At 40.7% G+C, this 11,761-nt stretch overlaps 1 protein-coding gene across 5 annotated transcripts in view; it reads right to left on the reverse strand.

The window, feature by feature from the left end:
• The window catches only part of LYPLA1 (lysophospholipase 1), a 54,966-nt gene that overhangs the window by 10,581 nt on the left and 32,624 nt on the right, over nucleotides 1–11,761 (reverse strand). For 3 of the 5 annotated variants that reach the window (XM_034966098.3, XM_063606760.1, XM_055116556.2), the window contains exons 3-5: nucleotides 8,327–8,392; nucleotides 5,907–5,954; nucleotides 4,836–4,906 (exon numbers count right to left, since the gene is read on the reverse strand). In XM_034966098.3, the coding sequence (XP_034821989.1) occupies nucleotides 4,836–4,906; nucleotides 5,907–5,954; nucleotides 8,327–8,392 (185 nt within the window). The remainder of the gene's footprint in view (nucleotides 1–4,835; nucleotides 4,907–5,906; nucleotides 5,955–8,326; nucleotides 8,393–11,761) is intronic. The other 2 variants (XM_034966101.3, XM_034966099.3) reach the window with 2 other exon arrangements.

The following is an 11,761-nucleotide window of genomic DNA, read 5'->3' on the forward strand; positions in this document are numbered from 1 at the left end:
GGATGTGGAGAAAAGAGAACCCTCATACACTGTTGGTGGGAATGTAAATTAGTACAACTACTATGGGGAACAGTTTGGAGGTTCCTCAAATAACTAAAAATTGAGCTACCATATGAACCAGCAATCCCACTGGATATATACTCAAAAGAAAGTATCTTTCTTTTAACTATATTTGGGTATATATCTTTTGGGATATATACCCAAAAGAAAGGAAATCAGTATATTGAAGAGATATCTGTACTCCCATGTTTGTTGTAGCACTGTTCCCAATAGCCAAGATTTGGAAGTAACCTATGTGTCCATCAACAGATGACTGGATGAAGAAAATGTGGTACATATACACAATGAAGTACTATTCAGCCATAAAAAAAGAATGAGATCCAGTCATTTGCAAAAACACAAGTGGAACTGGAGATCATTATGTTAAGGGAAATAAGCCAGACACAGAAAGACAAACATTGCATGTTCTCACTTTTTTGTGGGATCTAAAACTAACTGAACTAACAGACACAGACAGTAGTAGAAGTATGGTTATCAGAGGCTGGAAGGGTAGTCGGGGGCTGGAGGTGAGGTGCAGCTAGTTAATGGGTATAAAAAAAATAGAATAAGACCTACTATTTGACAGTACAATAGGGTGACTATAGTCAATAGTAACTTAGTATACATTTTAAAATAACTTACAAGAGTGTAAATGGATTCTTTGTAACTCAAAGGATAAATGCTTGAGGGGATGGACACCCCATTCTCCATGATGTGCTTATTTCACATTGCATCCCTGTATCAAAACATCTCACATACATATAAATATGTACACCTACTATGTACTCACAAAAATTGAAAATAAAAAAATAAAATTTTAATTAAAACTTCAATAATTTCCCATTAAATATTTTGTTAACAACAGTTCTTTCTCTCATCAAGAGATGGATTTTTTAAAAATTAATAGTTAATTCTGCTCATATATATTCCATGTTTCTCTCTTCAATGAACCATAGGCATTTGTACCTAAAAGTTGTCATTTTAAAATTGTACGTAGTTAAGTGTTTAAAATTGTACGTAGTTAAGTGTTGTACGTACTTAAGTTAATGGTTTAAAAAGTGTTTAAAACCATTCATTCTATTGTTTTTTAAAAAATCACAGAATTGGCCAGGCACAGTGGCTCATGCCTGTAATCCCAGCACTTTGGAAGGCTGAGGCCAGCAGATCAACTTGAGGCCAGGAGTTTGAGACCAGCCTGGCCAACATGGTGCAACACCGTCTGTACTAAAAATACAAAACGTAGCTGGGCATGGTGGCACAGGCCTGTAGTCCTAGCTACTTGGGAGGCTGAGACAGGAGAATCACTTGAACCCAGGAGGTGGAGGTTGCAGTGAGCTGAGATCGCGCCACTGCACTCCAGCCTGAGCAAGAGAGCAAGACTCCATCTCAAAAACAAACAAACAAAAAAACCCAGAATAAATCTCTTTTGCTCGCTCACACTCTCTCTCTGTGTCTCTGTCTCTGTCTCTCTCTCTCTCTCAAAACAGGGTCTCACTCTGTTGCTGACCTCCCAGGCTCAAGCAATCCTCCCACCTCAGACTCTCAAGCAGCTGAGGGGGCCACAGACATGCGCCACCACGCCCAGCTAATTTTGTTTATTTTTTGTAGAGACTCTTGCCCAGGCTGGTTTTGAACCCCTGGGCTGAAGTGATCCTCCTGCCTCAGCCTCTCAAAGTGCTAGGATTACAGGTATGAGCAACATCCCTTGGCCTCAATCACCTTTCACCTAAGGGTAAGGGCACTATGTACCCCCAACTATGTAACCTGAGCACTGTCTTCTTTGTTCAGTAGCACACTCTCTTTTGTTTTTTCTTTCCTGGCTGAGTCTGATTCTAATTTTCTCCAGTAAGTCATCACTTCAGAGAGGAAAGAAGTAACAAGTATTTTGTAGGCCAACTCTATTGTTAGGACAGAATCTTTCATTCTGGACCTCATGAGGCCCACGTATCTTCTTCACAGGGCCCAGGCCCTCCCTGTTTTCCATAGCATCTAACACTTACCCTCATACTTTTGTCATCTATTATTTTCAGACAAAATCCCAACTCTAGGATTCTAACTCTAATCTACTTTTTGATGATCCCATAAGTCAGTGTTGTTGGTTTGACATTCCCAAATATCTCACATATTTTGAATGTATTTTCCCTGTTTTAAAGACCTTAAAGAGTTATTTTAAAACAAAAGGGCTGCGCTCAGTGGCTTGTGCCTGTAATCCCAGTACTTTTGGGGAGGATCACCTGAGGGCAAGAGTTTCCCACCAGCCTGGACAACATAATGAGAATTCATATCTACAAAACAGTTTAAAAATGAGCCAGACATGGTGGCACATGCCTGTAGTCCCAGCTACTCAGAAGCTGAGGCGGGAGAGTTGCTGGAGACCAGGAATTTGAGGCTGCAGTGAGATATGATCACCAACTGTACTCTAACCTGGGCGACAGTCTCTAAGTAACTATGTAAATAAAAAATTACCAAAAAGCAAAACAATTCACAGCCAGCCTGCCTTGCCATTGCTGCCCACACCCACCTACACCCACCCACACTCAAGAGTCACCAACCAGATTTTCCTGAAGGCAATCCCAGTCCTCACATTATTATACTTGTCAATATTTCAGTACATATGTGTAAAAGAAAAGCACATTCCTGTGCACCTGTGCATTTCTTTTCTTTTTTTTTTTTTTTTTGAGACGGAGTTTCACTCTTGTTGCCCAGGCTGGAGTGCAACAGTGGGATCTCAGCTCACTGTAGCCTCTGCCTCCCAGGTTCAAACAATTCTCCTGGCTCAGCCTCCCAAGTAGCTGGGATTACAGGCAGGCGCTACCATGCCCGGCTAATTTTGTATTTATAATAGAGACGGGGTTTCTCCATGTTGGTCAGCCTGATCTCGAACTCCCGACCTCAGGCGATCCACCCGCCTCAGCCTCCCAAAGTGCTGGGATTACAGGTGTGAGCCACCGTGCCCAGCCTCCTGTGCATTTGTTAAAAATAGACACGTCCCAGTAAGTTAGTATTCTGTTTCTCCCTCCGAACAACTAGAATTACCATAATCATAAAGAAGATTGACTCCTAACCAGAGACCAGGCTTTCGAGGTTTTGTAAAGCAGAGCTAATACTTCACAGGGGTGTCAAATGAGGTGCCCTGTAAGAAACACCTAGCTTGTAAACAGTTATGTGCTCAATCAGTGGCACTTGTTATTATTACCGCACTAACATTAACAACTTTTTTCTTCCTTTTTTTTTTTTTTTTTTTTTTTTGAGAGACACAGTCTCCCTCTGTCACCCAGGCTGGAGTGCAATGGCACAACCTCAGCTCACTGCAACCTCCACCTACTGGGTTCAAGCGATTCTCCTGCCTCAGCCTCCCGAGTAACTGGGATTACAGGTGCCCGCCACCATGCCTGGCTAATTTTTTTGTATTTTTAGTAGAGACGGGGTTTCACCATGTTGGCCAGGCTGGTCTCAAACTCCTGACCTCAGGTGATCTGCCTGCCTTGGCCTCTCAAAGTGCTGGGGTTACAGGCGTGAGCCACCGCACTTGACCACATTTTCACTGTTTCTTATCATTATACTCATTATATCATTATTTTCACTGTTATTCCAAGTCTCTTTAATGAAGATAACTGGCCAAAACTATTTTTTTTTTTTGAGACAGAGTTTCATTCTTGTTGCCCAAGCCGGAGTGCAATGGCGCAATCTCGGCTCACTGAAACCTCTGCCTCCTGGGTTCAAGCGATTCTCCTGCCTCAGCCTCCCAAGTAGCTGGAATTACAGGTGTGCGCCACCACGCCCAGCTAATTTTTTAATTTTTAGTAGAAACGGGGTTTCACTAGGTTAGCCAGGCTGGTCTCGAACTCCTGACCTCAGATGATCTGCCCACCTCGGCTTCCCAAAGTGCTGGGATTAAAGGCGTGAGCCACCACGCCCGGCTGGCCAAAACTATATAAACATTCTGCTGTTTTCTCCATTTTCCTATGTAAATCAAAGAAAAATTATTATATGTCGGACAGAGTTTAAAGTTGATAAATGCCATTTGTCCCCATCCACCTCATCTCCATTGCCTATACTCAAGTGAGTCCATGTGGACACTGTGGCAAACAAGTAAACAGAGTGACCAGAAAGGAAAACAAGCCTGGGCAACACAGGGAGACCCTGTGTCTACAAAAAGAAAAAATTAAAACCTGGCGGGGCATGGTGGTGTGCGCCTCCGTGGTCCCAGCCTACTCAGGAGGATGAGGTGGAAGGGTCGCTTGAGTTCAGGAGGTCAAGGCTGCAGTGAGCTTTGATCACGCCACTGCATTCCAGGCTAGGTGACACAGCAAGACCCTCTCTGGGGGGCAGGGGGTAAAAGGAAGGAAACAGCAGTACCTCCTGAGATTATATAAATGTGGTTTTTTTTGGTTTGTTTTTGTTTTTGTTTTTCTGAGACGAAGTTTCGCTCTGGTTGCCCAGGCTGGAGCGCAGTGGGGCGATCTCAGCTCACTGCAACCTCCACCTCCCAGGTTCAAGCAACTATCCTGCCTCATCCTCTCAAGTGGCTGGGATTACAGGCGCCCACCACCATATCCAGCTAATTTTTTGTATTTTCAGTAGAGATGGGGTTTCACCATGCTGGCCAAGCTGGTCTTGAACTCCTGACCTTCAGGTGATCCACCCGCCTCTACCTCCCAAAGTACTGGGATTACAGGCGTGAGCCACCGTGCCGGGCCCAAATGTGTAATTTTTAACCAGTAGCGATATGATTACTAAATCTACTAAAAACATTTAAGAACACTTTTGGCTTTATAAACATTTTCTGTACTTACTATTTTCTGCTGCCTGTTTAATCCCAGATTCATCCTCCTGTGAATCTGGTGAAAGCCCAATAATATCAAACCTGTAAAATAAGGCAAAATCTTTTGATTCTAAGAAAAATCTATTATTGTAGTAAGTATATTTTACTACATTCATGGTAGCTTGGATTAAAAGGCTAACCAGAAATATTATTTTATTTTATTTTATTTATTTATCTATTTAATTAATTTATTTTTTGAGACGAAGTCTATTTATTTATTTATTTATTTATTTATTTATTTTTTGAGATGAAGTCTCACTCTGTTGCTCAGGCTGAAGTGCAGTGGCATGATCTCTTCTCACTGCAGCCTCCCCCTCCCAGGTTGAAGCGATTCTCCTGTGTCAGTCTCCTGAGTAGCTGGTACTACAGGTGCATGCCACCACACCCGGCTAATTTTTGTATTTTTAGTAGACACGGGGTTTCACTATGTTGGCCAGGCTGGTCCTGAACTCCTGACCTCAGTTGATCAGCCTGCCTCTGCCTCCCAAAGTGCTGGGATTATAGGTGTGAGCCACCATGCCCGGCTAAAGTCATCGTTTTTTAACAGACCTGATGTTAGGAGTCTCAGAGAACAGTTAGGAAAAATCATAGTCTGGAAGTAGCATATAGGAACAAAAAACTGACCCTACTTTCTGACAGTAAAGTGCAGAGGGAATGTGAGGATATCTTCAGAGGGCTGGAAGGGAAGCGGTTTCCTTAAAAACAACCCAGACAGGCAAGAAATTGGAAAGAGGAAGAGGCTGTGGTTTAATAGGGGTCATTCGAATGTTGGGTTACTAAAACCAACAAAGGTTTATCAAGCAGCAGAAGATATTCTCCCACATGATTTTTATTCAAACACTCTCTCCTATTTCCTCTACCTGTATGTACAGCTCCTTAAGTTTACCCCTAAATCTAGAGTATAAAAATGTAAATAGAGGTTAACTATGCAACTTTGCAATTTAAAAAACAGCTAAATAAAAACTGCTGTACACAAAAGCATTTCTGATAACATTAAATAAGTAATATAATGTTCTTATTCAATAAGTAAATTCTTACTTACCATGAAGGCATAGCCATGTTCATATTTAATGTAACAGGCCTAACAGGCCTACATGGAAAAGAAAAAACAACAAAATCAGAATAACAACGCATAAAAACTGATAAATTCCATTAATCAAAAACAGATAATTGCTTGAGACCTACACAAAACTATATGCTACAGTTTTAACATATGAACTGTTTTATTTCATCCACACCTGTACAACTCTGCTTTCCACGTCCCTCCAAATGTGTTCTGAAGACAGAGCAACAGCAACAAAGGACGAAGCTTGACAGATACATTTTCCCTTCTCAACACCCTTACTTACTACTTTTGACTTCTCAGACACGAGAAGAGAAACCAGAAACCAAGACAGTTGGAAATGTATAAAACACGAGATTCCGGTATAGGGTTAAGGACAATGAGTGATTTATTACACTGATACTGTAGCATCAATTCTCATATGCTCAGATTACACTTTTCCTAATTTTCTAGTTCTTAGCTATGTACTTGCTTAAGAGAACTCTAAATAAATAAGGGAAACCCAAAATTTGCCTAAGTGTCCATTATAGCCAATTCAAGTCTGTGATTAAAAATATGCTAGATAATCTGAATTCAGCTCCATCCAAAGGAAAGAAAAATAAGCACACTCTAACTACATCTCACCACTTTCCTCCTGATTCATGAAGTAAGTCCACCTTAGAGGTTACAAACTGTATCAAAATTTCTTTGAAAATACAAACTTCCTAGGTTGGGCAACAGCCTTTTAAAGCAGTTCAACTTGGGGCAAATATCAATATCCATTCCAACGTAATTAAGAATTCTGGGCCAGGCGGGGTGGGTCACGCCTGTAATCCCAGGACTTTGGGAGGCCGAGGCGGGCGGATCACCTGAGATCAGGAGTTTGAGACCAGCCCGGCCAACACGGTGAAACCCTGTCTCTATTAAAAATACAAAAAATTAGCCGGGCATGGTGGCAGGCGCCTGTAATTCCAGCTACTTGGGAGGCTGAGGCAGGAGAATCGCATGAACCCAGGAGGCAGAGGTTGCAGTAAACCAGGATTATGCCACTGCACTCCATCTTGAGCAACAGAGAGAGACTCCATCTCAAAAAAAAAGAAAAAGAATAAAAAGAATTCTGTCTCTTGCTTGAGCAGAATGATAGAGGACATAGCAACCCTAGCCACAGTATTCACTGTAGCCTAGAGGTAAGACAGACTGTATTTCAGGATAAAAAGAGGAAGAAATGTTTTCTTATCCAATCTTCTCAGCTGTTGTTCTTCTTCCCATTCCCTCTTTCATGTTTATGTATCTGTCCCAACTCTACTGCTACTACCACTTCTGGGGATGAATTACTAACAGACATGAGTATGTCCAATCCCTTCTTGTCTTCTCCACGGTTATTGCTTCTCAGCAACTTTTTGACCTAAATCAAGGGTGTCCAATCATTTGGTTTCCCTGGGCTACATTGGAAGAAGAATTGTCTTGGGCCACACATAAAAATACATTAACACTAACAATAGCTGATGAGGTAAAAAATAAAATAAAATAATATTTAAAAATCGCAAAAAAAAAAAAATCTCATAATGTTTTAAGAAAGTTTACTAATTTGTATTGGGCTGCATTCAAACTGACCTGGGCCACAGGTTGGATAAGCTTGACCTAATGTGCCAATCTTATTGATCTTCTAAGTTTGCTCAAAACTTTCAGAGCCAGAATTCAAAACAAGACCTATCATATTCCAAAGTCTGTGCTCTTTCCACAGTACATCAACATTGCCCCAAACGATAAAATTAAAGAGTGTTTTCAACATAATAAAGAGTTCTCACAAATCTAACAGGTAAATCCCCTTCAGAGATACCCTAGGGATATCCTAGAACTTTATAGATATTTGTATATCTAAGATAATTTTTCTGGGAGGCCAAGGCAGGTCGATCACTTGAGGTCAGGCATTTGAGAATAGCCTGGCCAACATGGTGAAACCCTGCCTCTACTAAACATACAAAAATTAGCTGGGCGTGGTGGCACGTACCTGTAATCCCAGCTACTCTGGAGGCTGAGGCAGGAGAATCGCTTGAACCCAGGAGGTGGAGGTTGCAGTGAGCCGAGATCACGCCACTGCACTCCAGCCTGGGTGGCAGAGTGAGACTCTGTCTCAAAAATAAATAAATAAATAAATAAAATAATTTTTCTGGTCTTAAGTTCAGCTGACCTCCAAGACAGCAATATTTTAAATTGCTTAACGAAAGAGAAAAAGAGAAAAAAATCAATTTACCTAAGAAACCATTTTAGTTTTAAGGAATTCTACTAATCTTTATTTTTAAACAATATTTAAAAAGTAAAAATTAACTGTATTCAAATACTTTTCTGGAAGGGTAAAGCAATCACAATTGCTCCTCTCCAGACTCTGAATCACAAGCCTGAAGATCAGAAATACTCACGCATGCGGGCAGATATATTTGATATGTGAACTTCTGATACCTGCAAAGGCTTCTGCCCATCCGTGCCTGGTGGAAAAATCATTGAATAATGCTATTAGACACTGTTTTAAATCCCAGTAAGTAAGTAGCAGAAGAGTAACTTTAAAAAACTGTGAAGATAAATGTTAAATCCTAAAAATATGGGTTTTTTTGTTTGTTTGTTTGTTTTTTGAGATGGTGTCTCGCTCTGTCGCCCAGGCTGGAGTACAGTGGCGCGATCTCGGCTCACTGCAAGCTCCGTCTCCCGAGTTCACGCCATTCTCCTGCCTCAGCCTCCCAAGTAGCCGGGACTACAGGTGCCCGCTACCACGCCCGGCTAATTTTTTCTATTTTTTAGTAGAGACGGGGTTTCACCATGTTAGCCAGGATGGTCTTGATCTCCTGACCTCATGATCCGCTCGCCTCAGCCTCCCAAAGTGCTGGGAATACAGGCGTGAGCCATCACACCCGGCCTAAAAATATCTTTAAAATGTGGGCCCTCAATACTATTAAAACAACACCATGAATCTAAAAAGAACCCAGCAGCTGTTAAGTTTTACCTAGGGATAAGGATGATTTCTCAGATTTCTGAACAGCAATGTGTGCCCCTTCAGATATTTCCACAGGGCTTCACAACTTCCCAACTATACATATATTTTTAAAATGTCTTTATACGATGTGTTTATAAAGTAGGCAAGACAAATAATTAACATTTTACACAAAGAAAAAAAGCCTTGGCCGGGTGCAGTGGCTCACGCCTGTAATCCTAGCACTTTGGGAGGGTGAGGTAGGAAGATCACCTGAGGTCGGGAGTTCAAGACAAGCCTGCCCAACATAGTGAAACCCCATCTCTCCTAAAAATACAAAAATTAGCCAGGCATGGTGGTGTGCACCTGTAGTCCCAGCTACTCAGGAGGCTGAGGCAGGAGAATTGCTTGAACCCAGGAGGTGGAGGCTGCGGTGAGCCGAGATCACGCCACTGCACTCCAGCCTGGGCAACAGAGCGAGACTTCATCTCAAAAAAAAAGAAAAGAAAAAAAAGAAAAAGAAAAAAGCCTCAGATAAATAAACTAAATCAGTTGTCTAACATCTCTACATGCTTACTACACTATTTAAAAACAGTAACTTTCACCTGGGCACAGTGGCTCATGCTTACAAGCACTTTGGGAGACTGAAGCATGCGGATCACTTGAGTCCAGAGTTCGAGACCAGCCTGGCCAACATGGTGAAACCCTGTCTCTACTAAAAATACAAAAACTAGCTGGGCGTTTTTGTGCGTTGCCTGTAATCCCAGCTACTCAGGAGGCTGAGGCAGGAGAATCGCTTGAACCAGGAGGCAGAGGTTGCAGTGAGCCACAAGACTGGACCACTGCACCCCAGCCTGGGCAACAGAGTGAGACTCCATCTCAAAATAAATAAATAAGTGAGTAAATAAAATAAAAACAGCAACTTTCGCTGAGCATGGTGGCTCATGTCTATAATACCAGCACTTTGAGAGGCTGAGGTAGGAGGACAGTTTGAGACCAGGAGTTTAAGACCAGCCTAAACAATATAGTAAGACCCACTCTACAGAAAACTTAAGAAAAAAAAATTTTTTTAATCCAGCAACTTTAATATTTCTTCATGCATACATGTTCACATACATACACGTTCAAAGCAGAATATGGAATAGTTGAAAAATTATAAATAATCAAATCCTTCTAGCCAGGAATAAACAGTTAATTTTCTGATGCATTTCCTTCTGATTTTTCCCATGCATGTCAATTAAGGAATAGATGTACATTTTACAAAACAGGGATCATGTTATACATATAGTTTCCTGCTTATTTACATTTGGCCATATACTTGATGCTTTTTACATATTATCTCTACTAAAGAATAAAGTACCAGTAATTTCAGCCTTTCTTACATCAAAGAGTCTAGATGAATGTTAATTTTTTTTTTTTTTTTTTGAGACAGAGTCTTGCTCTGTTGCCCAGGCTGGAGTGCAGTGGCGCGATCTCGGCTCACTGCAAGCCCTGCCTCCCGGGCTCACACCATTCTCCTGCCTCAGCCTCCCGAGTAGGCGCCCGCCACCACACCAGCTAAATTTTTTTTTTGTATTTTTAGTAGAGACGGGGTTTTACTGTGTTAGCCAGGATGGTCTTGATCTCCTGACCTCATGATCCATCTGCCTCAGCCTCCCAAAGTGCTGGAATTACAGGCGTGAGCCACCATGCCCAGCCCCCTGTTAAATACTTTTCTATTAACTATTTTTCTGTTTCAACCCACTTCCCCCAAAGTGTTAAAGACATATAAAAAGATTAGTAACAACAGTATTAACTGCAATACTTACATAACATTAACTATAACCAGGATATTATAGAGGAGTTTTGTGTATATGCACATGTGTATATGTGTAAATAGCTATGTTAAAGACTTTTTTCTGAAAACTATAAAACATATTAAGAAATAAAAGAAAATCTATATAAATGGAAGGATATCCCACTTTCATGGACTGGGAGATATAATATTTTAAAGACGGCAGTACTCTCAAATTGATCTATGGAGTCAATGCAATCTTTAACAGAATACCACCTGACTTTGCACGTATTAGAACCCGATCTAAAATTTGTATGGAAACTCAAGAGACCCAGAATAACAACAACAACAAAAATCTTGAAAAAGAACAAAATCAGAGGACTCACACTTCTTAATCTCAAAAATTCCTACCAAGTAACATTCAGAAAGACTAGTACTAGAGTACAGACAGACATATAAATCAACCGAAAATCCAGAAATAAAACCTCACATTTACTGTCATCTTATTTCTGAAACAAATCAACAGGGAAGGAATAGTCGTTTTAACAAAAGTAGCTGGGACAAGTGGATATCCACATGTAATACAAAGAAGCTGGACTGCTACCTCATACCATATGTAAACACTGACCAAATACCTAAATGTAAGAGATAAAACTATAAAACTGGAAGAAAACACACATACATCTTTGTGACCTCAGATCTGGCAATTTCTTAGATATAACATCAAAAGCACAACCGACAAGAAAAAAATAGATAAATTAGAAATCATCAAAATTAACTGTTGTGTTTCAAAGGACACTGTGAAGAAAATGAAAAGACAACTTACACAATGGGAAAAATGTTTGCAAATCACATCTAATTAAAGTGTCTAGTATCCATAATAAAAAAAACTTGCAACTCACAAACAAAAAGACAACCCAATTAAAAAATATGCAAAAGACTTGATGAGATGTTTGTCCAAAGAAGATATACAAATGGCCAAAAAGCACAGGAAAAGATGCTGAACATCATTAGTCATTAAGGAAACATAAATCAAAGCCCCAATGATACATCACTTCATACTCACTAGGATGGCTATCAATATAATGATGAAAGGAATAAATTCTGGTGTTCTGT

The sequence above is a fragment of the Pan paniscus genome, chromosome 7 (genome assembly GCF_029289425.2).
Source record: "Pan paniscus chromosome 7, NHGRI_mPanPan1-v2.0_pri, whole genome shotgun sequence".
NCBI lineage: Eukaryota > Metazoa > Chordata > Mammalia > Primates > Hominidae > Pan > Pan paniscus.